Source organism: Leucopleurus acutus (genome assembly GCF_964270905.1).
Source record: "Leucopleurus acutus genome assembly, chromosome: 3".
Taxonomy (NCBI): Eukaryota; Metazoa; Chordata; class Mammalia; order Artiodactyla; family Delphinidae; genus Leucopleurus; species Leucopleurus acutus.
In genome coordinates this window covers 12657491-12685274 of record NC_139145.1, presented here as the reverse complement: position 1 = coordinate 12685274, position 27784 = coordinate 12657491, and the positions used below count along the sequence as shown (strand labels likewise).

The 27784-nt window shown below is 50.8% G+C and overlaps 1 protein-coding gene across 1 annotated transcript in view; it reads left to right on the top strand.

Moving 5' to 3' along the window:
- Nucleotides 1-27784, top strand: part of MYO9B (myosin IXB) — an 88646-nt gene that overhangs the window by 30480 nt on the left and 30382 nt on the right. Inside the window, exons 3-10 of the mRNA XM_082836105.1 lie at nt 12940-13034; nt 18390-18452; nt 18931-19030; nt 19296-19396; nt 21328-21457; nt 24586-24675; nt 26018-26134; nt 26492-26626. Of these exons, the coding sequence (XP_082692231.1) occupies nt 12940-13034; nt 18390-18452; nt 18931-19030; nt 19296-19396; nt 21328-21457; nt 24586-24675; nt 26018-26134; nt 26492-26626 (831 nt within the window). The remainder of the gene's footprint in view (nt 1-12939; nt 13035-18389; nt 18453-18930; nt 19031-19295; nt 19397-21327; nt 21458-24585; nt 24676-26017; nt 26135-26491; nt 26627-27784) is intronic.

The following is a 27784-nucleotide window of genomic DNA, read 5'->3' as shown; positions in this document are numbered from 1 at the left end:
CCCTCTGCAAAGGATGGTACGTCCCCAAGTGCCAGTAGTGCTGAGGCCGAGAAACCCACTCTAGTTGAGGGGCCTTTAGGATGTACAGTTGAAAGTCAGGCCTGGGGCTCTGGACAGAGTCTGCAGGGAGCTGTGTGGATCCAGGAGCCACTGCAGGGACAGAGCTGCTTATTGGAGGTGTGAATATTGGTGAGACTGTGGGGAGGGGGAGAGAGAAGATTACAAGGACCTGAAGCCCCAGAGGGAACTTCTCCAGTTCTGCCAAAGTGCCTGGACCAGTTCTTTCCCCTCAGCATGTGACTGTGTCCCTCCCCTTGGAATTTACCACCTCCAGGTCCTCTGGGCCAAGAGCCACCTCTGCCAGGAAGCCCGACTCAGCAGTGCATGTGCTGTGTGACCTACAGCAAGTTGACCTCTCTGCCCTGCCTGCTGATCTCTCCTGCCCCAGGGCCTTTACACATGCTGCACCCGCCTGCATCATCATCTAAAGGCCACCCCGAAGCCTCCTGGGAGAGGCAGAGGAGAGCTCCAGAAGGTCACGAGGCCAGCAGAGTCCTAGCACAGAACCAGCACAGTGTGGCTCCCTGCCCCACGCCCTGAGGCTCTGAGGGGCCCTTTGGTGTTCGGGGCCCATTTGTTTCCTGCAGGAGCTAGTCTAGCTTAGCAGCCCCAGATTTCAGCTATAACAGAGCAGGGAGTGAGTGCGCCCTGGGATGAGGCCCTGGCAATGCTGAGGCTGGAGGGACACCTCATGGGGATCCAGCCCTCCTGAGCATGGGCAGCCTTCTGCACCCGTTCCAGAGCTGCCCCCTAAAGAAGATGGGAGGTGCCAAGGAGAGGCCCCCCCACAAGAGAAACGAAGGCTGGGGCAGGCCTGTGACGGAAGGTCGGAGGGAGGATCGCATCCACCTGAAAAAGAGGTGACTGGAAGCCCTTTACGCCAGAGCACTGGGGACCTCAAAAGGCCTTTGGACCCAATGATCCTCCTGGACTCAGGTCAGCACCAGCCGTGGCAAGGAAGATGGAGTGACCCACCAAGGCAGGCCTGGCCATTGCTCCTACTGTCCCTTTCCAAAGAGTGGATACAATGGAGATCACTCAGCCATGAAGAAGAATGAAACACTGACACATGCTACAACGTGGATGAACCTCGAAAATGTTACACTGAGTGAAAGAAGCCAGACACAAAAGGCCACATAGTTATGATCCCATCTACACGAAGTGTCCGGAACAGGGAAATCCAAGGAGACAGAAAGCAGATTAGTGGTTGCCAGGGGCTGGAGGAGGGGGGATGGGGAGTGGCTGCTCTCGGGGACAGCGTTTCCTTTTGGGGTGATGAAATGTTCTGGAAATTGATAGAGGTGACAGTTGCACAACATAGCGAACATGTCAAATGCCACTGAATCATACGTTAAAATGGTGAATTTTATGTTATATGAATTTTAGCACAATTCAAACAGAAATGCAGAGCGGGCTGTACATATCTGGAACGCTCCCTGTCAGGTCCCACGACATCCACCCCTCGGATTCCTTCCCATCTATCTTGCAGTGGGCAGACAGGAGCCCAGCCATTCTAGAGCCGGTCCTATCAGCTCTGGCCTCTAGGGTGGCCCCAGGCGTACCTGAGCTCCATCTCCCAGTGCCTCACCCCAGCCCCTGATCCAGCAGCAGGATGTGGGACTGGCTTGAAGTCAGACCTGAGCCCCGTCCCTACGGAACAGGCCCTCTTAGGTGGAATTTCTCAAGCAAGTGTGGGAAGAATGTTTCCTCCAGCCACTTGTCTTGAACATCACCGGTTCCACCCATGAATATTCGAAGTGGAACATTCATTATGCTAATTGGCAAAACCGTCCCCCAAGGTTGAGTGACAATAAAATTGGCCAGAGCGGGTTTGCAGTGGCTGTTCCCGTGGAGTGTATCCTGGATCAGGCAGTTTAAGCTTAAGCCCTGACGTGGTAGTTTATACCAGGGATCTGCAAACTGTTTCTGTAAAAGGCCACATTAGTTAGCATTTCCAGATTTTAGTGCCACGCAGTCTCTGTCACTACTTAGCTCACAGCTACTCACTCTGCATCGCAGAGCAAAAGCAATACGTAAACAAACGGGTGGGGTCGTTTGCCAGTAAAACTTTATTTGCAAAAAACAGGCAGTGGGAGAGAAGCATCAAAGATACCCAGATTGAAGGACATCTTACAATATACTCAACCTGTCTTCCTTAAAACTGTCAAGATCTCAAAAAACGAGTCCGAGAAACCTGGCGTGGAGCCGTCAAGGAGATGTGAGGACCGAATGTAACGTGGGATCCTGGGACAGAAAAAGGGACATTAGGCGGGGAAATGAGGACATCCGAATGAAATGCTAACTTAGTTTAATAATAATATATCAGTCAATATTGGTTCATTTGTTCGTTGTGACAAACGCGCCACCATAATATTAACAGTAGGGGAAACTGAGTGTGGGGTGCTTGGGAGTTCTCTGTAATATTCTTAGAAGTTTCTTGTAAATCTAAAACTGTACTAAAATTTAAAAGTTATTAAAGAAAAGAAAGGTATCAAGCCAGATTTGGCCTGTGGGGCATAGTCTGTGGACCCCCCGCCAACACAGACACACACACACACACACTTAGACAAAATCCCACCACATCCATGAGATGCAAATCTCAGGTAAGGTCCTGGCAAACTGAACTTTGACCCCACGCACCTCTGCCCTCTCCTACTTCTCCATTTCGGTCGGCTGAGCCATCACCACTGGTCTTTGGTGCTTTCCTCTATCACCTGCATACTCGCTATCACCATATCCTATTGTCTCTTCCTCTGAAATATTTCCTGCCACTGCCCGGGCTCCAGCTGGTGGCCCCGCTGGTGTGTACAGGTGACAGTGTCCAGCAGCCAGGGTGGTGTCCACGGTACTGGCTTCCCAGCCGGGCCTACATCAGAACAAAGCACAACCTCTTGTCAGGACTGGGGCCAAGCCACTGAGCCCAGTTTCCTAGATAATCCCTTGCTTCTCGGGACTATGAGGAATCACAGCTGAGAGGTGGCTCTGGGCAATGATTTTTCTTCCTGCGCCTGTTCCTTCATCATCACGGGGGCCTGATTTCTTCTCCCTCTCCCCTCCACCTTACAGTGCCTGGCTGAACAAGGCTACCGAGTGGCAGTCAGGATGTGAATTGGACCCATCTGGGGTTGGGGTACTGGTGGGGAGTGGCTGATCTCGGTGAAACCCTGGAATATGAAAGTTTCCTGTCTCTTGGGGCTAAGCGTGAGGAAAGCTGTCTAATTAAACTAAGTACACTGAGCATGAAGCTCTTTGCTCTGTCCCACTGTAGACTATCAAGACCCCTACTCCAGGTGTTCAAGAAAGAGGGAGGGGCATAAGTAGACATCCTCTTGCTTTATCTCTCCCTAGAGATACTTCGTTCTCATAATAAACCCTAGGGCAATATTTCTCACCCTTCCAGGAATCAGAAGAGCCTCAGGCTCTGCTTTAGGAATTTTGGCTCCTTAGCCTTTCCAGAAATTCTGCAAGTCTGGGTTGAGGCCCAAGTCTGTATCTTTTTTATGTTTTTGTTGTTGTTGTTGTTGTTGTTTTGGTACGCGGGCCTCTCACTGCTGCGGCCTCTCCCATTGCGGAGCACAGGCTCCGGATGCGCAGGCTCAGCGGCCATGGCTCACGGGCCCAGCCGCTCCGCGGCATGTGGGATCTTCCCGGACCGGGACACGAACCCGCGTCCCCTGCATCGGCAGGCGGACTCTCAACCACTGCACCACCAGGGAAGCCCCCAAGTCTGTATCTCTAACAAATCCCCACAGCTCATACTTGGATTCTCAACCTTTTCTCTCTCTCACCGTAACCTACCAGAGCAGCAAGGTAGTGGTGACTCATGGTGGGGGGCGGGGAATCTTGACAATTCTGACTCTCCTTCCCCACTGTTGTAATCAGGAGAGCCCCAGGATGACAGGTTTGCTCACCCCAGGTATGGAGGGTGGGCCCAAGGGGAGCCTGGGGCCCCAAGGGGCATCCCTCTCCCCAAGAGTTTGGAGAGAGGCTACAGCACCTGTAGGGAGGGTGGAGGGAGCTCTGGAGACCACAGACTGTCCCTCCAGCCCACCCCTGGAAGCTCAACTTTCCTCACGTATGCCAATGCTTAGTTTTGCTGCATGGAAAGTATCAGAAGTCCTTGCTGTTCTCATCAGCAGCGCCATGCATGCAGTTTGGGATTTGTGTAGGGAAACAAACATCATTCTAAAATGAAACCTTCCATAATGAGCCGCCACTTACGGAACAAGCCCTCCACTCACACTCCCCACTTGGCTCAGCCTAAGTATGGCTCCTTCCAGTCCGCCAGGCCTAGTGGGTCCTCTCTCCCAGATGCATCCCACCACACAAATGCAAACCAAATCAGTTGCAAAGTGAGGTTGAAAAATCTTGCAAAAGGTGCGTGATTTCAGGAAGTCGTCAAAAGTGACCTGGAGAATTGCTCTGACTTATAGTTACTCAGCCACACTCACAAGCAGCAGATGGGGAAGAGAGCTAGTGATGGAAGCCTGAATTTCAGAAGGGAATGAGTCCATCGTGTTGCTAAATCTAAACAGGTTCATTCTGCCTAAACGGAGAGAATTTTCAGCTTGACTCACAAAGCAAAGTTCAACTCCATGCTTTATGAACAAGACACAACTAAACCAAAGTAGTTCAGGAAGCTAAAAGTAAAGGGACAGGCACAGATGTATCAGGCAGATAGAAACAGGATAGAATTGTGATGTGGAAAAGGTAGAGGTCAGGCCTCTGAATGTCGCATGATGAAGAAGATTCATCATAATGCTAAAATCCTCAATTTACTCTCAAGGTATAATAGTTGTCAACATCTATGCATCATACAACACAGCAGCTGCTTTTACAAAGCAGAAATTATAAAAGATACTGGGAGAAATAGTTACAAACACATAACATAAGGCTCATTGAGTGGACAGCAAATAAGCAGGGATGTAAGATGCCCAAACCACACATTTAGGCAGATCTTGTGGCCATGTTGCAAACACTTCACTCCAATATGAGAATAAGTCTTAAGTATTCATGGAATATTCACAAAACTCATCCCTATATCAGGTCACAGAGAAAGCATCTAGAATTTCCAAAATGGGAACTATTAGTCAGTGCTCTTAACAATGCAATAAAACTAGAAATTAATTTTTTAAAGCTCTTCCATATGGAAAAAAAATTTTTTAAAGAAAAACTAGCCTTCTGTTAAGTCTTGGATGAAGGGGAACTTAAAAACCAAAATTGTGGATTTTCTGGAAATCAGTGACCAAAACTGTGTACTATCAGAATCCATGAGATGTGTTTAAAGCAGTAATGAGAGGATAATTCGTAGCCGTAAACACATTATATCCATAAATATGAGCAAATGAAAGTAAGCGAATTAATTTCCCAACTCTAAAACCTGAGAAAAAGAACCAAGTAAACCCCAAAGAGAATGACTTGGGTATCAAATGGGTAAGATGAGCCCTCAGGGATCTTGATGAATCCCTCAAATATTTTTGGTACAGTAAGAACCAAGCAAGACCCTCCCCCATCAAAGCTTAATTTGTTCTTTATTCTTTCTGTGATCTACACGTGGTTTCATTTATAACCTAAACCAAAATTCAGTGAAGTATGAGATACAATAACTTGTTTCATACTGGATTTCTTTTTTCTTTTTTTTTCTAAGATTCGATCACCCCACCTCCCTGCCACTCACTCCATGGCACAGTTTACCGTGAAACTTCAGCCCCTGGTAGGAATCTGTCCATTTCAAAGGGCCTTGTTCTGACCCCAGGAGCCCTTGTTTTCAGCGTTTCTGTCCATCTGTGGCTGACAGTCAGTGCCCTTCCGGATAAGAGTAACAGAGCCTGTTACAAACTGGGGGCACGGAGATGGGGTGAGTCTTATGTCCTGTCAGCACTCGGCTCTCTCTACGTGCCTCCATCCGCCCGTCTGTCTGTCCATCCAGCCTGCCAGGTGTCCCAAGCCCCGTGGGCAACAGGAAGAGAACAGAACCCAGGCTAAGGCTGGATGTCAGCCAGGCCCTGGAAAGTTTCCACTTCCTCATCTGTGATTTGGGGAGCCATGAGGTTGGGGGTGATTCCTCCACTTCCTGCCCGGCATCCACAGGCCCACGGAGCCTGCAGCTATCACCTACGTGGGTTGGCAGGGGATCGGGGGTCCCATCTTCCTCCCCACAGCCACTGCCTCTCACCACCATCATCGCCACCCCCTTCCCACCGTCATACTTGTCCTCACCCTCCCTGGATCCACCTCCCTCCATCTGTTCTCTGCATAGCAGCTCTGTGGAAATCACATCGGCCGAGCTTCTCCCTTCCCCACCTCCCACCCCCTCCGCTCCCAGCCCCCAGGGAGCTTTTCTGTCTCTCCACACAGCCCCTCTGAGCCTGTGACTCCACTGGCCCATTTTGTCCTCCATGCTTCCTGGTCCTGCTTCTCTGTGTCCCTACAGTGCTTTGGGGGGAGACCAGTCAGCCCAGGCAACGCTCACACCCTGTCATGCTCACCTTGCATGTCTGAGTGTTGGAGTCTTCTCCCGGCCCCAGCACTGCCCTGGCCCCCTTTGGGAGAAGGGGACGTTTAACTGAGAGCCTCTAGAACAGTGGCTGGCACACCTACCCTGTAAAGGGCCCGAGGGTCAGTATTGTCAGCTCTGCTGGACCAGTCTTCACCACCACGACTCAACCCTGCCATAGTCCAAAAGCAGACACAGACCGTCCGTAAACAGACGTGGCTGTGCGCCAACAGAACTTTATTCATGGTGGCTGCACGTTGAATTTCATATCACTTTCATGTGTTGTGACATATTCTTTTGATTTTTTTTTCAAGCGTTTAAAAATGTGACAACCATTCTTAGCTCACAGACCACACAGAAACAGGTGGCTGGCCGTGATTTGCTGACCCCGGTAGAGGTCAGCGTCTAAGCCCGCCACCCACCCCGCATTCCCCCCATCCTGGGCATCACGTAGGTGTCCTCCCCATGGCCACGTCCATTCACGTACGGGTCGTCTGTGGCTGCTTCACGCTCCCACAGCAGAGTTGAGTTGTTGCAGCAGAGCCCCAAATATTTATTAGCTGGCCCTTCATGGAACAAGTTGGCCCGCCCCTGGTTCACACAGATGGTCCCGTTTCATCCTCAAACAACCTGAGAAGACAGGGGTTTACGCCTTCGTTTTACAGGAGAGGAACTTGAAACTCAAGAGCAGTGAACTAATTTGTCCGAATCCCCTGCCGATGCAGAGCTGTTCTCCTGGGCTTCTCACCAGGAAGTAGCCCTCCACCCCACACACACCTGGGGTTTATTTTCCTGGCATTTCCACACAGGAGAGCCCCAGCCTGACTGGATGCCCCTGGGGATGTTTGCTCAGCAGACACAACAGAGCAGATCTCCAGGGTGCCTCGGGCCATGGGACGCCTCCCAGCTCTCCTCCTGCGGGTCCGGCAGTCGCCTGTGTCCCCAGATGGACACGATCTGGGCATGGGCTGAGCGCCGTTTCACATAGAAAGGTACGCCTGGAACTTGGAGAGCACTTGGGAAAATAAAATAGCCCGAGTTCCAGCGGTGGGGCTGCCGTGCCAGGGCTGGTTCCCAATCACCCTCGGGTGTTGCCTTTCTGCACCCACACCCAGGGCTGGAACAAGAGGGCTCCTGCAGGCCGGTGAGCGGGAGACAGTCTCCCTTTCAGCCCCATTTTTAGGCTTCACAGTGGCCTAATATTTGCTAGTGTTCTCTTACCATTCGCAGCCTTTCCTGGCAACAGTGGTCACTCCTCTCTGGCCTTGACTGGACACAAGAGATTCGGAAGTCCTGTATGGCATGGCTTGTGGTCCCGGGGTGGGGAACAGAGGCTCCGCCCAGATGTGGCATCGCAGGGGGAGGGACAGTGTCAAGGTCATGAGAGGCAGTGGGCAGCCTCCAGGGTGTCGGGAGGTAGTGACATCTGAGCCATGGCCAAGGTGTACGTGGAGGGGGTGTCCCTGTCAGAGCACCACCAGGGAGGGGGCTCTCTGAGGCCAGAACGGTGCCAGACACAACGACAGCCAACCAATACGTTGTTGTCAAGTGAACGAATGAAACCACACGTACAAAAGCACCACACCCTTGGGAAGGGAGCTCCCTGCGGCTAGATCAGGAAAACAGAAGTCCAACCCCACAACCAAGACGAAACCACCGCAGCAAGTGAGGACGGCTGCAGGTGTATCTGAGGGCAAAGGAGTTATCCCAGTTCAGGCCACCTCCGCCTGGCTGGAAGGACCACCACCGTGCAAGGTGAGGCTGAGGGACTTCTCTCCAGGGAAACCCCTTCTCTGGGGTCAACTGTCAACACAGGAGATAGCAAGCACGTTTGCCTTGGTGAGCTCATTCAATGGGGCTTTTCAGTTTTGAAATTGGAAAGCAAAACACTGTTTGCCTAATGCAGTCCGTCTCAAGGCTTGTCCAGTTTTCATATGGGATGCACAAGAGACCAGGTGTGAACTCAAGGCTCGGGAATCCACCTGCCGGGCTGCCGGGGCAGACAGACGCCCCGAAAAGTCTCAGGCCTGCTCACCTGGCTCCCAGCTCTGAGAACCAGCCTGGACCAGGGACTGAGCGGCTACGGGCATGGTGTGGGTTGGGGGTCGGGGCAGACTTCGGGGAGGTCAGTTGACCTCTCTGTGCCTCAGTTTCCTCATCGGAAATGAGGAAGGCAGGTCTGTCCCTTAGAGGAATTCGAGCAAAGGGAAGAGTCACACGCCCACAGCACTCCTGGCGTGGGGCTGGTGTACACCACAGGTCATTCTTTGATGTTATATCGCTGTTCTTCCTAAAATACTTACTGTGCATTCCAACAGAGAGAAGAGCCATCCTGTTTAGATAGAAAATGTACCGTCTGGAAATTTCTGGCTATGTAGGCTGCTCAACCCTGGATGTCTTTTTTTTGGCGGGGGGGTCTGTTGGGTCTTAGTTGCAGCGCGCAGAATCTTTCATTGTGGTGCACAGACAGGATCTTCGCTTCATTGAGGTGCGCGGGCTTCTCTCTAGTTCTGGCGCGCGGGCTTAGTTGCCCCGCGGCACGTGGGATCTTAGTTCCCCGACCAGGGATTGAACCGGTGTCGCCTGCATTGGAAGACGGATTCTTAACCACTGGACCACCAGGGAAGTCCCCAACCCTGGACGTCTTTGATTTAAAAAAGCTTTTTTAGTCTCCCCAAAGGAGAACCTCAAAGGCAGAGGCAGTTAGAAGACAGCCAGACATCCCCTGGCTCTTGGCATCCTTGTCAGGGTAGGGGGGGGCCACCTGGAGGGGGCACATGATCTGAGGAAGTCGGGGTACGGCTGCTTCGTTCATTTTACCTAGAAACCGTGCTTGGGGGTGGGGTTGAATTAATGGGTCATCTCTTTATGGTTTTTTCCTTTCGTTAGGTAAACTTTTAGCATGGTTCTATCTTTTTTTCCAAGTGTACAGCTTATGTTAGAAACATGTCTTTTATATTATAAAAGGGAAAAAAATCATTTCAGAGAAAGTAGAGGCCTTTCTCGAATAGCGTTTTGCCAGAGCCGTGGATCGTCTGACGTGATGGGAAGACAGCATGAGCATGTGGCCACGCCTGCGCCAGTGCCAGATCATATCGCACCACTGCTGGCACCCAGGTCCCGCTTCACCCCTTCCATCCATCCCCAACCCCACATGATCCACCGGGCACACCAGCCACCCTTGTGCTTGGAGGCAGCGCACGGCCCCGGGAACAGCTACACAATAGCTCCCCTGGCTTCGGGTGCCAGGCCAGCATTTCCTCCTCCTCTAAGGGACGTATAATAGCACCAACCGGATATTTTTAGATGAGCTTTGAAAAGTCGCAGTGTGTTGAGACCGCATACCAGACGCATGAGGTCACTAGGCCCCGCGCTGGTAATCGCAGAACCAGAGAGATGGTGGGCCCTCACATCCCGAAGACATTCCCTCTTATCCCCAGGACGCCAGGCCTGGTTGTTTCCTTAGAAATCGCCACAGAGACTTGTCCCGACTTCAGAAGGGACCACTATGGCTCTTCCGGATGCAAATGTGCATTTCTGGGCTGTCTCTGCAGAGGCCCTGAACACAGGCACTGCAGGGACTTAGGACTTGCCCCTGGAGGGAGCCCACTCGGTGTCAGGCACCCCTCTGCCATCTGTTTCAAGTTAGGACATGCAGGACTTGGCATGCTCACTCGTGGGAGCTCATTTTACCACAAAGCAGGTCTGTCCTCAGCTCAGACACCACCCTGCAGGGTCTGGAAGGAAAGGAGACAGATCTGCTGTCTGCTTTTCTCAGAGCTGTGGCTTTACCCCATGGGCTTTACCCCTTTAAAAGCTGAACTTAGAGGGAACAGGAGGTTAAACCTGGAAAGACAGTTTTCTTCGCCAGGGAGCCCATCAATGCCTGCAGTGCGCCTGGGGACCCTCGTGACAGGAGGGAGCCCCAGACGACCCGACCCTGCAAACCCCTTTTACCTCCATCTGTACACAGCAGTGCTTCTCAACTCGGGCAATTCAGCTGTCTCTGGGGATGTTCTGCGTTGTCCCAGATGCTACCGGCATATGGTGGGTGGAGACCCTACAGTGCACAGAACAACGGCCCCACCCCAGAGAAGGATCCCACCCCAAGTGTCAGCAGTGCTGAGGTCAGGAGCGCAGGGCAGACCGTGGCCTGGCCCCCAGCAGCTGGCCTATAGCTCGGTCACACACATCAGGATGCTGTGAAGAAGAGGAGGGGGTGTGGTCTCTGGCTGCTGTCTGACTCCAGAAAGCACCTTCTCAAGCTCGGTTCTGCTCCACCAGGGCAGGTGGAGACCCCCCTCAAAGGGCTCCCCCAACCCCACCCTGAAGGTACCCCCTTTGCAGTCAGGGCCGGGTTGCGTCTCTGGGGCCGCCGCCTCCTCTGTCGCTCCCCTGCTTGGCAACTTGGAAGTTGGTTCAGATTCTACAGCGAGGCCCGTCTCTGGGGTCTGGAGCCCCAGGGGCAGCCGGGCAGGAAGTCACTCATCCTGTGACCTGAGCAGCCAAGAGCGTGACAGGCACGTGGGCCCAACCGGGGGGCCTCAGCCCTGATCGCAAGCTCTGCTGAATGGAACCATTTTCCGAGGAAGAACCCCAGGCCTTCCAGCAGATGCTTTTTTATGGGGCTTCTGCCTTCAGGCGGTCGCACACCAGAAGCTCTGATCAATGAGGGACCTGCATCCATCCCCCCTGCAGAATGAGGATTTCAAGAAAATCCCGGCTCCTCTCAGTGTCTCCCTGTTCCTGGCTCCCCTGAGAGCCTGGCCGCCTCTCTGCACCCTGCCCTTGTCCCCCACCCCCCACACACATATCCAGACCTTGGCAGTGGCCTTCCCACCTCCTTCCAGCTGCCGCCTTCCTCCCTCCAACCTCCTCTGCCCGGCTCAGCCTCCTCAAACGGGAACAGTGTGAGCCTGGCACCTTTTTCGTTTCTGCCAAGCTTCCCTTTGCGCGTGTAACTTCGGGGTGTCACCCCATGCCATGCCATCTCTGCCTCTTCCCTTCCTCTGCCCGGCCTCACCACCACCTCTTTTACTGGCCTCTCACTCCCCCAAAACAGGGAACCCCACTCCCCAGATACCTTTCCTGCCCTGAGTGCGCCCCAAGGCTCCACCACACCCTCTCCCTGGCTGTTCTCCCTGTCTGGGTACCATGTGGAAAGGGGGTACCCCAGGAACCTTCGTGGGGGACAGAGGGTGTTCCCTGTTGTAATCTGGACGGTGGTCACGTGGGAGACCCCACGGGGACTTGACCAAGCCACAGGCTCTGAGCACTATGCAGCCTTTCCTCTATATACTGGGGATGAAGCCCTGATTCTTACCACAGTGTGGTTGAACCCCGAAAACATCAGGCTGAGGGAAAGAAGCCGGATGCAAAAGGCCACCTAGTGTATGCCCTCACTTATGTGAAATGTCCAGAACGGGCAAATCCAGAGACAGAAAGCAGATTCGTGGTTACCAGGGGCTGGGGGAGGGAGTTGGGGAGTGACGGCTCATGGGGACGGGTCTCCTTTTGGGGTGACGGAAATGTTCCGGAACTAGATAGAGGTGATGGTTGCACAACATTGTGAATGTACTGTCACTGAAGTGTTCACTTTTAAAAACTTAGTTTTATGTTATGCTAGTTTTACCCCAATTTTAAAAAAAAAAATTTGCAGTGAACCAGCTTGTCATCCCATGGAATTGCAGGACCCCTCCAGCCTGGGACCTGTCCCCACGTCTGCTCCCTCACACTGCAGGTGTCCAGCCTGGAGCCCGTATCAACCCAGGGCCTAGCAAACTCCTTCTGGAAGTAAATATTCTGGGTAACAAATATTTTTGGCTTTGTGGGCCAGATGGTCTCTGTCACAGCTACCCTGCCATCGCGGCAGAAAAGCAGTTGTGGACAACCAGTAAATGAACGGTCCTGACTGTGTGCCAACACACTTCATTTATGGATACTGACGTGGGAATAGGATTTTTACATGGCAGGGAATATTACTCATCTTGGGTTTTTTTGTTTTTTTGGGTTTTGGGGGTGTTTTTTTTGAAACCATTTACAAATGTAAAAAGCACTCTTGGCTCACAGGCAATACAAAAACATGCAGTGGACTGGATTTGGCCCACAGGCCGGAGTTTGCTACGTGAACAGTTATTACTGAAAAAGAAGTCTGACGATTGGCATTTCTAATGTCCAGGACTTAAAACTTGAACGCCTCCCACACCCCCAAACACAGAGATAAAGAGTAAGCCCGTGGGATGCGCTGGGGCTACCTACCTTTCTGTTCTCCAGGTCTCTCCTGGAGTCTCTGCGTGACTTCCAGGGAGCCCCCAGGCTCCAGGCCGAGGCCTGTAGAAACTTCATCCTCACAACCTGAAAACCTCCTTTTGTTTTCCTCCCAGGCTTTCGGGAATGCTAAAACGGCTCACAACAACAATTCCAGCCGATTTGGGAAATTTATCCAGGTCAACTACCTGGAGAGCGGCATCGTGAGAGGGTGAGTCTGTAGCCGCCCAGGCTGTGCACTCAGCCCTCGGTCTGAGGTCCTGAGCTTCCCTGCAGCGGGGTGCCAGGACTGAGCCAGCAGAGAGCTGGGTGCTGAAATCGTGGGCTGGCAGGCATTTGTGAATCGTACAGGGAAGCAAGTGTGATGTTCAGTCGTTGATGTGAAAGTCTGAGCAGTGGGTCGAGGTGGGAGTGTGGGTGGGGGAGGGGCGGCACCCTCGTAACCAACCCTACCTTCCCCAGGGCAGCCCCGTGGGCCCAGGCACCCACGGAGTAAGTATAATGAGCTAGAGGTCCTAGCATGATAGAGTTTGCCAAGAACAGGCAAGGGCACGCCACAGGTGCCCTGGTCTTGATGTTTCTAATTCAGTGGGTCTAAGGACGCCACAGGGAGAGTTGATGTGGACTCTGGCATTTGCCAAACATGCCCCTTTAGCTAGAAGGAGACGGGATGCTGGGTAGCAAAGTGAGGCAGTTGTCCAGGGAAGTACTCAAAGGAGATGGGTGGGTGAGAGGGAGGGTATATAGATTGATGGATGGATTCATGGGTGGGTGGGTGGATGGATGGATGGGTGGAAAAATGGATAGATTGATGGATGGATGGGTGGGTAGATTCATGGATGGATGGATGGATGGATGGGTAGATTCATGGATGGGTGGACGGATGAATAGATTCATGGATGGATGGATGGACTCATTGGTGGATGGGTAGATTCATGAGAGGCTGGTGGGTAGATTGATGGATTTGGATGGACAGATGGATGAGTAGGTGGATGAGTCCATAAGTGGTAACTGGATTGTGATGTTGACTGCCTGGTGGAAGTTAAAACAGGTCTACATTTTGTGCCAGAAATGTGAGTTCCTTAGGTGAGGGCACAGTTAAATTCAGCTAAATGTGTCATGTTGAAATTGTGTTCCCCAAAAAAAAGAAAGAAATTGTGTCCATTTGCACTCTGTGCAATGGTTATACTAATGAAAATATCTGGCAGCTTTATGCAATGAGTTAATGTTACAAGGAATTATCTATTTTGTCATAATGTCATTTCAGAATTTAATACTATAGGATTTTTTTTCTTTAAAAAAATTATATTCTGGGTAGTTTCAAGTAGTTAAAAAAATGTAATTGTGATTTAATACTGCATAGGGTTCTAGGTATTTTTCTAACAGGCAAAGGTCTTATGAGCCAATAAAACTATTTCACAGTGGGGAAAAAAAAGGCTTTTCGGCACAATCCATTGCCTGGTGGCTCGAAGGAACCCACCCCCTCCACATTCTGATGTGAGGGTCTGCAGTGGCAGTGGGATTTGCGAAGGCTCCAGGCGATGTTCTGAGCATCAGGATTAGAAGCCTTAAATGTTAGACGTGGGGAGACCCGAGCAACAGGCCCCCGGAGGCCGTGAGAAGGCGCCGGTGTTTCAGGAAGGGAGAGGTCCTCCAGGACTTCAAAATATCCAGGTTCTTCTGTCCATCTAAACCTAACTGACGACCGTTTCAGTTGATGGTGCCTGTTCAAGATGAGGACAGAAATGTTATTTTCCCAAATCCTTCAGCCTCTGGCTTCTTTCCTTTTTCCCACTGCCCAGGCCCTGATGGGCAGTAGTGCAGGAGAGAGACCCTCAATAAACGCAGCATCTGCTCTGGCCCCTTAGCCCTCGGGGACACTTGGAAGTGGGCCTCAGCCCCCCCATGGGCTGTCCAGTGGTCCCTTCCCGACTACTGCTGGGCCCAGCTTGGCATCTGCATGGGCGGAGCCACCCACCTGTCCCCACCTGCCCCGCAAGTTTCAGCCCTTTCTCCACAAAGACCCTCACTAATTTTACTTTATTTTATTCTATTCTAGTCTACTCTAATCTCCTCTATGCTGTGCTGCGTGGCTTGCAGGATCTTAGTTCCCCGACCAGGGATTGAACCCGGGCCCCCGCAGTGAAAGCACCACGTCTTGACCACTGGACCGCCAGGGAGTTCCCCCTCACTCCTTATTTTAAATCTGCTTTTCTCCCATGGGTCCATATTTTGCACAGTTGTATCTGCCACATTGCAGAGCCTCTGACCAGCAGGAAAAGCCCAGCGTATCTTACTGGGTAGAGGACACAGAAACAGTTTCTTTAGTTCCAGTGGCTTCTTGGGAGCAGAGACACCAAAAGGCTGCACATGTTCTCCTGGGTCCCAGGCTGGCTCTGCAGGCCAGAAGCCAGAGCCTTTGCTGCCAGTGGGCACCGCCCCCCACCTTCTCCGCCCAGATCTCTCCTTCCTGCATTCTCCATTTCATGTCCTGTGGCTGCTGAAACAAAGTACCACAAACCAATTGGCTCAAAACAATAGTTTATTCTCTTACAGTTCTGGAGGTCAGAAGTCCAAGATCAAGGTGTGGGCAGGGCCACGCTCCCTCCAGAGGCTCTAGGGGTGGATCCCTCCTGGCCTCTTCCAGCTTCTGGGGGCTCCAGGCATCCTTGGCATGTGGCCGCGTCACCCCAATCTCTGCCTCTGTCTTCACGTGGTCGTCTCCCCTGAGTCTCTCTGTGATCTCCTCTTCTGTCTTTTGGGACACTTGTCCTTGGATTTAGGGCCCATCTGGACCATGGGGGAAGATCTGATCTCCAGATCCTTCACTGAATTACACCTGCAAAGACCTTTTTTCACAGTCACAGTCACATGTTCCAGGTAGACATGTCTTCTGGGGGCCACCATTCGATCCAGCACACCAGCAGGGCTGGCCCTCAGCTAAGTGGCCAGCCTGTCCCACTGCAGCTCCTGTCAGGCTCAGCTCCTGTGGCCCTGGGTGGCTGGACCTCATAGGCCAGCTTCAGAGTCCTATCTATGGCCTCAGATTCAGGAAAGGAAGTCCTGCCTCAGCCCTTGACTGTGGCCTGCCCACACTCTGAGGAGGGAGGTACACTTCCTGTCCAGGGAGCAGCTGCCGCCCCCTCACGAGGAGCAGGCCCAGACCCGGTTCTGCTTTTGGGCAGGTGACACTTCTCGATGCCACTTCCCGCTGAGGCCAAGGGTCAGGGGCAGTCCAAGTCTTCCCCCAGTTCCCCAATTTGCAAGGCCTCGTCTTCCTGTGGGCTCAAGGGTTCAGTGCCAGCGGGATCCCTGGCTCCCTCAAGAACCCCGTAGGGGCCTAGGCTCCCAGAATGATCAGCAAAGGGAAGAGGTGATGGCCAGTCAAATGACAGCTCGGTGCCCCTGAGAGGTCGCTGTCCTCCCCCATATGCCGACACAGTACAGGGAATCGGCTACAGACTGAGATGAAAATGTGAGTGTAGGAGCAGACGCAGCCTCCTCCCGCAGGAAAACAAACTGCTGAGAACTACAGGTTACTGGCCAGTGGAAGGAATGGAAGAAAATACGGGTTTGAAAGAAGAGACAGCACAGTCTGAGCCCTTGGAAACCCACCCATGCAGCTTGTATGTGTGCATGTGTCTGTGCAAGGCTGCAGACAGAAGACTGCCATCCTGTGAGAGAGGCTGGCAGCATCCGGCAGGCCCTGGACCAGGGGCCCCACCCTGCCACCCCTCGGGCACCCGCTTCCTCTTCAGTGTAACAAGATGGGTTCAGATGAGGATGACCTGCAGACCTGTACAGCTCACACACGTGGTGATAGTGGATCCCATGAGAGGCAGGGCCACTGCCAGGCTCAGGTCCCTGTCAGGCCACCTCCCTCCTGTGGGGTCCCAAGCAACGTGGGGCCTCTCCCAATTTTTAGCACCTCATCCAGTCCATCGGTGGGAGCCACAGTGCCCATACCTGGGGACATTTAAATCCAGGTCATTGAATCCCTGCAAAATCCCTCGTAGTAGATCTCCAAGGAATGTTTGATGTCTCTGTTAGCATTGAGGATGTGGCCGCAGACATGCCTTATTCCTGCCCCAGAGCCCACATAGCCTCATGGACCCAGGTCCTTCAGATGTCCATCAACTGATAAACAGATAAGCAAAATGTGGTGTGTCTGTACGTGCAGACTATTCTTCAGCCATAAAAAAGAATGAAGTTCTGATACACGCTGCCATGTGACTGAATCTCAGAATCATTGGGTTGAGTGAAAGTAAGCAGATACAATATTCGGTTAACCCTTGAACAATGCAGGGGTTAGTCGAAAATCCAAAGATTCCTTAGAGTTGGTCCTCTGTATCTGAGGTTCCTCCAAATCCATGGTTCCTATGTATCTGATTCCACATCCATGGATTGAACCAACCTCAGATCACATGGGACTGTAGCATTTACTATTGAAAAAATCCATGTATAAAGCGGACCCACAGTTCAAACCTGTGTTATTCAAGGGTCAGCTGTACTGTACATACTAAATGAGTCTATTTTATTTATTTATTTATTTGTTTTGGCTGTGCTGGTTCTTTGTTGCGCACGCGGGCTTCTCTAGTTGCAGTGCACGGGCTCAGTAGTTGTGGTGCGAGGGCTTAGTTGCGGTATGTGGGATCTTAGTTCCCTGACCAGGTATCGAACCTGGGCCCCCTGCATTAGGAGCACGGAGTCCTAACCACTGGACCACCAGGGAAATCCCCTATTTTTTTTTAAATTCTAGAAAATCCAAACTAATCTTTAGGGGATGGTCAGTGGCTGCTTGGGGGTGGGTGGCAGGAGAAATGACAAAGGTCCCACAGAGACTTCTCAGGGTGATGGATGTGTTCACTATCTTGGTCATGGTGGTGGACTCACAGGGATTTGCATGTGTCACAACTCATCCAGTCACACACTGTAAGTCTGTTGTGCATCAATTATGCCTAATAAAGCTATTTTTGAAAATTACGTGAAAGGACCCAGTCAAAACTCATCCCGTTGCGTGCTTTGAGTAGGTACAGTTTATCGTGTATCAATCATCAATAAAGTTGTTTCAAAAAGAATGGAAAAGTGAATCCATTATCTTGTATTTCGATTTTCAATTAGAGAAACATTTCATGGCTGGGGAGATGGTGGGAGCAGGGTTCAACCTTCCAGTGTTATTAGTGGGCACATGGGTCCAATCGTTTCAATTCCTGCCACCTGTGGGGCGTCCTGCCTGATGCCAGGTTGGGCTTCCATACAGCTGTCATCCCAAATCTGGTCTGGAGGGCAGAAGTAGCCAGCCCAGGTTCCTTATTTTTGCAGATGGTAGTCGTAGGGCGAGGCACATTTATGATGATTGTATTTACCTTTAGAGTAAGATTTTCAACATTGAAGTTGCTTGTTTACCACACTTCCTCAAGGTGATTACCTTTAGGTCCCTGTGTTTACCGTGGGTCCAGGGATGTTAATCTGCAGCTGGCTTTTCCATGGTAACAAATCACTCTTGTTCTTCAAGGAAACAGTATTAACGTGTAACACTTGTCCTTCTTTTTCCTCTTGATGACAGAGCTGTTGTCGAAAAGTACCTGCTTGAAAAGTCTCGCCTGGTCTCTCAAGAGAAGGATGAGAGGTAGGGGGATATTTCCTTGGTGATCCATCACATCTGCCTTCTTCCCTATGAAGGAGAGAAGCAGATGTCCTGAGATGGGGGAAATCTACAGGAGGCCATGGCGGATCTCCTGGGAGCGTGAGCCCTGCCACCTTCTTGTGCCTCCCCGGGGCTTTTAGTGGAGTAGGTGCTCAGAAGTCTGCCAGAATGTGGTTAGATTAGAAGCATCTCTGATCCACCAGTGAGCAAGACATATGCCCACCACCTGAGGAATCTACTCGCTGGAGAAGCTCCTGGTTTGATTTTTGGGTTTGTTTTTTTTTTAGTTTTTTTTTTTCTTAAGACATTATAAGAATCGACTTATTGTCTCAAATTTGTACATAGTCGAGCTGCTGTTTCCTCCCTGGCCTGGTCTCCAAAGCAGTATTAGTAGTGGTTTGAAGAGTAGCTGTCACTCGGCCTCCAAAAACAACTTTTTTCTCCTAATTTTGACCTACAGGAACTACCATGTGTTTTATTATTTGTTACTTGGCGTCAGCGAGGAAGAGCGTCAGGAATTTCAGCTCAAGCAACCTGAAGATTATTTCTACCTCAACCAGGTAAACAGCCCCGAGACCCAACCACAAATGCAGCCTCTGTTCCCCACGGGCTCTTTACGCACTGCTGGGAGGTCAGAGGCCGTCTGCCTTGGCCCTCTCTAGCCCCCAAACCGACTCCAAGGAGGCCCAGAGGGGGTTGGCATAAAGGACCCCATTCATTCCCCACGTCCTGGGCCATACCCCATCAGTTCCAGCCAAAATCATCCTCGCACGCCACCCTCACCAGCCCAGAAGTACCCAGAGCACTGCCGACTTTGTTTTTCAGCATAACTTGAAGATTGAAGATGGGGAGGATCTCAAGCATGATTTTGAAAGACTCAAGCAGGCCATGGAGATGGTGGGCTTCCTCCCTGCCACCAAGAAGCAGTAAGTGGGCGGGCCCAGCTGCCCTGCCATCTCCCACACAGGCCCCCCTGGGGCTTACCAGTCACTCTGAGATGTGACCCACCCCCTCGTAGGAGCCTCACTAAGGAGAGTAGCGCAGTGACAGGGAATGCTCGTCATTAGCCATTGGGAGATGCCAATTAAAACCACAGGGCTTTTCAAAGGTCATTCATCATTTTAAAATCTTTTTTTTTTTTTTTTTTTTTTTTGGCTGCATCACGTGGCTTGTGGGATCTTAGCTCCCCGACCAGGGATCAAATCCGGGCCCTCAGCAGTGAAAGCACGGAGTCCTAACCACTGGACCACCAGGGAATTCCTCCATCATTTAAAAATTTTAAGCCCCACATTAGCAGACTAATTAACAGATTCTGTTAATCAGCAGAAAACTACACTATCTCAGTAGATGAAGAAAGAAATCTAATAAAATAAAATTTACTCAGGTATATTTACCCAAAAAACAAAAAACCACAGGGCTGTTGCCCAACAGTGTGGGTATACTTCACAGTACGGAGCCATACCCTCGAAAACAGTCAAGAAAGCAAATTTTATATGATGTGTGTTTGACCACAATTAAAAATTGTTTTAATTCTTCAAAACCACACAGGGTGTCCTCCACACCTGCCCGGGCGACCAGGATACCCAGAGGGAACATCTCTGCCGAGCATGGTGCTAGGGGGGCACGAATGGGGCCAACTGCTGTGGACAACCATTCGGCAGTTCCTACTACGGATGTGTGTACACAACCAGATGCATACATCTGCTCACCCAGAGACACGCACATGAAGGCACACAGCAGCCTTGTTTATAACAGCCCCCAAACCCGGAAACCCTCCCAAATGCCCACCAACCAGAGGTTAACTAAATAAACACATCGTGATATATCCCTGCAGGGGCCAGCAAACTTTCTGGAGAGGGACAGATAGTAAATATTCTCAGCTTCGTGGGCCACGTGGTCTCTGTGGCATGTTCTTCTTTGCATTCTGTTTTCTTTCTTAACGACCCCTTAAACATTGAAGAACCGTTCCTCCCCACCACCCCACCCAGCGGGATCTTAGTTCCCTGACCGGGGATCGAACCCGCGCCCTCAGCAGTGAAAGTGCAGACCACCAGGAATTCCCTTAAGAACCGTTCTTAGCTAAGGGGCTGTACAAAAATGAGACCCCAGTTTGTTGACTACCTGGACAACCCCACACACAGCAGTGGTTCTCACTGGGGCCCCAATTCCACCCTCAGGGGACACTTGGTCTTGCCTGGAGACATTTTGGAGTGTCACACTGCAGGGGTGGGAGGGGGGCCGGGTAGGTAGAAGCCAGGTGCCGGCACTGCAGAGGCTGAGAAGTGCTGGTCGGCAGCATTAAGAAGGGATGTGCTATACACGGTAACACGCCTGGCTCCCCCATCTCACACCTTTTCAGTAAGAGGCCAGATGCAAGTACACGTGATTTCACCGAAGTCAGGTTCACAGATGGTATTAGATGTCAGGACAGTGGTTCCTCTGTGGGGCTGGTTCCAGGGCCTGAAATGTTCTATTCCTTGGTCTGAGTGCCAGTTACAGGTATCTGTACATTTTGTGACACTTCATCAAAACTCTATACTTGGGGAATTGTGTGTTTTCTTTTTCTTTTTTTTTTTTGTATGCATGTTATGCCTCCATAAAAAGAAAAATTTTAAGCTCCTGCCCAACACCACTACCACCAAAAAAAAAATAGAGATATGTGCCTCCCAAGTCCTATTCCACAAAGAGAGTCCCCAGTGGAGAATTGGACATCTTTCGAATTCGTGTGTTCTGACTGGAATTGCTGGTTTTACGAATTCAGCCTCGTTCACTGGAAACTTGGGCCCAGTTCACTGGAAACTATTGCTGTCTCACGACTGGGGAAGGTTCCCCGACCTAGGTTCCTTTTCTCCCCCAGGATCTTTTCCATCCTCTCGGCCATCCTGTACCTGGGCAACGTCACTTACAAGAAGAAAGCCACGGGCCGAGACGAAGGCTTGGAGGTTGGGCCCCCTGCGGCGCTGGACACACTGTCACAGCTCCTGAAGGTACTGGCCCCTGTCCTTAGCCACAGCGGCCACCAAGGCGCAGAACTTCCTTCACTGACTGCGCTTTTGTAAACTGGGGCCTGTCTGCCTGCTTCCTCCCCCCACCATCTCTTCTGTGTCCCTTCCTCATTTCTGTTTCTTTTTTTTTTTTTAATTGAGGTATAATTAACATACGACATTAGGCTTCCCTGGTGGCGCAGTGGTTGAGAGTCCGCCTGCCAATGCAGGGGACACGGGTTCATGCCCCAGTCCGGGAAGATCCCACATGCCACGGAGAGGCTGGGCCCGTGAGCCGTGGCCGCTGAGCCTGCGCGTCTGGAGCCTGTGCTCCGCAACGGGAGAGGCCACAACAGTGAGAGGCCCGCGTACCGCAAAAAAAAAAACTAAAAAAAACATACGACATTATTTTAGTTTCAGGTATACAACATAATGATTCAGTATCTGTATATGTTGCAAAATGACCACCGCAGTAAGTCTAGTTACATTTGTCACCCTAGGTGGCTACAGGGTTTTCTTTTCTCTTGTGATGAGAACTTCTAAGGTCTACTCTCTTAGCAACTTTCAATTATGCAATACGGTAATGTTAGTCACAGTCGCCATGCTGTACAGTACATCCCCATGACTTACTTTATAACCGGAAGTTTGTGCCTTTTGACCACCTTCACACATTTTGCCCATCCTCCATCTCTGGCAGCCACCATTCTGTTCTCTGTATCTGTGAGCTTGGGGGGGAGTTGGGGGTTGCTTTTCGTTTTTTAAAATTCCATATATAAGTGAGAGATTTTTTGCCATTATAGGTTATTAAAAGATATCGAGTATCGAGTATAGTTCCCCTTGCTATATGCTATACAGTTGGTTGTCTATTTTATATATAGTAGTGTGTATACTTTATTTTTTTATATAAATTTATTTTTTATTATTATTATTTTTTTTGGCTGCGTTGGGTCTTCGTTGCTGCACACGGGCTTTTCTCTGGTCGCGGCAAGCGGGGGCTACTCTTCGTTGCGGTGCACGGGCTTCTCATTGCGGTGGCTTCTCTTGTTGCGGAACACGGGCTCTAGGCGCGTGGGCTTTAGTTGTGGCTTGTGGGCTCTAGAGCGCAGGCTCAGTAGTTGTGGTGCACGGGCTTAGTTGCTCTGCAGCATGTGGGCTTTTCCCAGACCAGGCCTCGAACCTGTGTCCCCTGCATTGGCAGGCGAATTCTTAACCACTGCACCACCAGGGAAGCCCCATAGTGTGTATACTTTAATCCCAAACACCTGATTTATCCCTTGCCCCACCCTTTCCCCTTTGGTAACCATAAGTTTGTTTTCTATGTCTGTGATTCTGTTTCTCTCTTGTAAATAAGTTTGTATCATTTTTTAAATTATTTTAAAACTTTTTTTATTTTTGGTTGCATCGGTTTTTAGTTGTGGCACGTGGGATCTTCATTGCTGCATGCAGGTTCTCCCTTGTGGCACATGGGCTTCTCTCTAGTGTGGCATGTGGGTTTTCTCTCTCTAGTTGTGGCGTGCGGGCTCAGTAGTTGTGGCTCACAGGCTTAGTTGCCCCATGGCATGTGGGATCTTAGCTCCCTGACCAGGGATCGAACCCGCGTCTCCTGCATTGGAAGGCAGATTCTTTACCACTGGACCACCAGGGAAGTGCCTGTATCCTTTTCTTTTAGATTCCACATATAAGCGGTATCATATGATATTTATCTTTCTCTGTCTGACTTACTTCACTTAGAATGATAGTCTCTAAGTCCATCCATGTTGCCGCAAATGGCATTATTTCATTCTTTTTTATGGCTGAGTAATATTCAATTGTGTATATGTGCCACATCTTCTTTATCCATTCATCCGTTGACGGACACTTGGATTGCTTCCATGTCTCGACTATTGTAAATAGTGCTGCTGTGAACATTGGCGTACAGGTATCTTTTTGACCCTTCCTCATTTCAGAAGGACTCCCTCTGGGGCTCTCCCACCTCAACCCCTCACTTGGCAGGCTCTTCAAAATTACCGCTTATATATGTATATAAAACTGAATCACTTTGCTGTACACCTGAAACTAACATAATATTGTAAATCAACTATAATTTTTTTTAAATATCATCTTTTGATCAGCGAGGTCATCTTGTGATTGGACCATCCCCTCGTCCGCTTGTCCTCAACCCCAGGAGCGCTGGGCAGTGTCTGGTGTCGTTTGGGGCGTACTACTGTCTTCTGGTGGATGGAGGCCAGGGATGCTGTTTGACGTAATGGAATGCACAAGACAGTCCCCCTACAGCAAAGAATGACCCAGCCCCAAATGCCTGTGGTGCTGAGGCTGTTTTCTAAGCATGCATTCCATCTGCGGCTCTTAAAGTGCACCTGCGTCAGGGAACCCCAGCTCCTGTTGTGCTCATGAGGATGAGTGAGCACGTCTGCTGGGAGACCGGGGCTGCTCTGCTACCCCAACACTTGACCTCTCATGGATGGGACTCGGCAGTCGGGGAGAGCCAGGTCCCTTGCCCAGCCCGTGCACCCAGGCCAGGAACCCGCTCCAACAGCGACAGCTTTAACACAGGTCACCAGGCAGCACCTGGGCCCGAGGCCCGCAGTGACACCCAGGCCTGTGTGACCACACTGTCGGGGCCATCGAGCAAGCCTGTGGGTGGTGATAATTTTGAGACACACCAGGCGTAGCACACACTGTGGATTGGCAGCCCTGAGGGTGGGCTTTGGGCCCACTTCCCGGCCCAGCTGCTGGGTGTCCTTCTCCCTCCCTCCCCACGCCTTGCCTCAGTGACACAAGGATCCAGTCCCTGAGCTCTCCAACTTTCCTCCCCTTCTCTCTCTCTCTCTCTCTTTTTTTTTTTTAATTAATTAATTAATTATTGAAGCATAGTTGGTTTACAATGCTGTGTTAGTTTCTGGTGTATAGCAAAGTGATTCATATATATATATATATGTGTTTGTGTGTGCGTATGAATATATATTTAGATTCTTTTCCATTATAGGTTATTACAAGATATTGAATATAGTTCACTGTGCTATACAGTAGGACCTTGTTGTTTATCTATTTTATATAAAAATAGTAGTGTGTATCTGTTAATCCCAAGCTTCTAATTTATCCCTTCCCCCCACCCCTTGACCCTGAAACAGGTGAAGCGAGAAATCTTAGTGGAAGTTCTGACCAAAAGAAAAACAGTGACCTCCAACGACAAACTCATCCTTCCCTATAGTCTCAGCGAGGTGAGTGCTGCCCTGGGCTTCTGTGAGGTGCCAGGCCCGAAAATATGAATACACAGGGCAGAAGGGGAGTCTTCAGGGACAGCTGGCATGGGTAGTGTTTTTCCTGCCCCTAAAGTGACAGCAGAGAACCCTGGCGACACTCTGGTTTTCATGTGAGCTCAGGGGTGGCACAAAGCAGCCTACACAGCTCATAAGGCCAGAGCCGGGGCCACGTGTGTGGTGTCTATGTCCAGCTGCTCAGCGGGCACGCTGGTTCTCACCAGCAGAGGATAGCCACCTGCGGCCCATAGGCCAAACTCAGCCCACTGCCTGCTTCTGTCAATAAAGCTTTCTTTTCACACAGCCACGCCCGTTCATTCACATGCTGCTCTCCTGCTGCAGCAGCAGAGCTGGCCTGCAAAGCTGGTCCTATCAACTCACAGGCCCTTGCCCGAAAAACTTGCCGACCCCAGGGCTTGAGCGTGACCCTAAATCCTGATAAGGCACCTCTCCCTGGCCTTTGCGCCAGCCTCGATGTTTTCTCTGTGACATGTTTTTCTTGTGTTTTTACGCCTCTAGACTTATAGCTTGGGGAGCAGCAGGAAAGTACCTAGTCGCGGTGGGGGGTGGATTTTTAGCTGGTGGTGGAAGCTGCTTAGGCATCTGAAGTGGGTACTGCAGACAGCTGGAGCCCCTGTGGGCAAAGGCACCCAGCCGTGGTACGTGAAAGGTGCCGCAGGTCACCTGAGCCTGCAGCACGGCTGCTCCCCAGAGGCGCCAAGCTGAGCAGAAAAAGACCACGTACAGGGCTGCGTCCTACACGGCTCCATTTCCACAAAACCAGAGGGACTCGTTCTAGATCTTGATAGCAGGCCAAGTGAGTCTTGTCACAACTTAGATCTGAGAACATACAAAGAAGGAATTCCTTGTATGTAAATTAGACCCCAACAAGCCTTTTTAAAAAGTGGTAAAGACCATCGCTGCTTTTAGGCACCCAGTGATGGGGCCCATGGTGCTCCCAGAACCGCAAGGGACCTGGTTTTGAACCCAGCCCAGCCTCCTGGTTCGTTCTCCCATGGTGCCCTCCCTGAGCCTGCGTTCCCACCCCAGCAGTCCCCAGGGTGCTCTGAGGCCAGCCAGCCCATGAGAAAGACTTGGCCCAACCGCAGGCTGCCAGGTCAGGGCTTCACGCTTCACGCTTGGGTGGGCCAGGGCATCCAAGCTGACGGGACAGCGTGCAAAGTGAGAAGGGGGCTTGTCAGATGAGTTGGGTGTTTCAAGTCACCACTTCAGTCTCCCCGCCTGTGCATACAGACCTCAGGGCCTGACCCGCCAAGGTGTGCCACCCGCTCTGTACCCACAGGCCATCACCGCCCGCGACTCCATGGCAAAGTCACTGTACAGCGCCCTGTTCGATTGGATCGTGCTGCGGATCAACCACGCCCTCCTCAACAAGAAGGACATGGAAGAGTCCGTCTCGGTGAGGACCACACCCCCTCGGCAGGCAACCCATGACCTCAGCTGCAGTTGGTCGGGCACAGGCCAGTTCTTCCCAGGGCAGGGCCAGGGAACCGACGGGATGCGATTCTCAGGGCCCAGCACAGAACGAAAACACAGGACTCCGGGCTTCCCCTGCAGGGGGTACCAGTTCAATCCCTGATCGAGGAACTAATATCTTGCATGCCATGCAGCGTGGCCCAAAACAAAACAAAAACCAAAAATCAAAAAACCACAGGGCTCCTTGTTTAATATTACGGGTTCTAAGGCCCTCACCGGCAGACAGGTTGCTCCTGAGGGAGGGCCCACCAGTAATAACCATTCTCTCTGTCTCCCCAAGTGCTTGTCCATTGGGGTCCTCGACATCTTCGGGTTTGAAGACTTTGAGAGGAACAGTTTTGAACAGTTCTGCATCAACTACGCCAACGAGCAGCTCCAGTATTACTTCAACCAGCACATTTTCAAACTGGAGCAGGTAAGGACATATCATCTTATTCGCCCATCCCACCCAAGGAGGAAAAGAATGAGCCAGAACCGGGATCTCCCTTGGGACCTGGTCTGTTATCAAACCCGCCCCAGAATTTTTCTCTGCAAAAAAAAAGGGAGAGTCTGGGAACATTCCCACCCAGCCCAGGATGAGGCAAACGGCAGGGATATTTGGAGCCACAGCTCAATTTTGTACCTTCTCTCTGCTCAGACATGAAAGTCCTTTTGGTGGGAGAGAAACTGAGTTGCCTTGTAAGGATTTGCTTCAGTCAACAGTAAAGATATCCCGTCTTAACGCGTCTTCACACTGAGAAATAACCAGCCGTCTTTACCCAAGTATCATCCTTCCCATGATTGATTCTGATGGGGAAAGAAAACTGATGGGTTTATAGAGATGCTTAGCTAATTTTACTATTACGTCTTTTGGCGGAAAGTCACGTTTCTCACTTGAAATATGGCTGGTCCGAATTGAGTTGTGCAGGAAATGCGAAATACGTAGCGGATTGCAAAGACATAGCTTGGGGGCAAAAAGGGAATGTAACATGCCTTGTTGGTAATTTTTTATGTCAATTATGTGTTGACATACATCATACACCTTGGGTATGTTGGGTTAAATTAAGTATATTGTTAAAGTTAACTTCACCTGTTTCTTTTCACATTTTTAAACATGGCTGTTAGGAGTTCGAAATGACATGGGTCTCTCACATTATATGACTATCAGACATTGCAGTTCCAGAGCAGGGGCCGCCCAAAGTTATTGGCACGTGGCCACGCTCATTTGTTGACATAGCATCTGTGGCTGCTTTCACGCTACGACAGCAAAGCTGAGTCATCGTGTGGACACCGTCTAACTTGTAAAGCCTAACATATTTACCATCTGGCCCTTTACAAAGAAAGCTTGCTGACCCCTGGCGGGGGTTACGTGTGATTTTCAGCACTTTGCTGTGATACTGTAACTCCCCTACATTATGAATGAGTTCCATTCCGAGGGCGCGTTTTTAAGTACAATTTGTTCGTTAAGTCCAACAAAGTTAGCCTAGGTATGCAACTAACACCATTGGCTATATAGTACTGTACTGTAATAGGTTTATAATACTTTTCACACAAATAATACATAAAAAACAAACAAACAGGGCCTTCCCTGGTG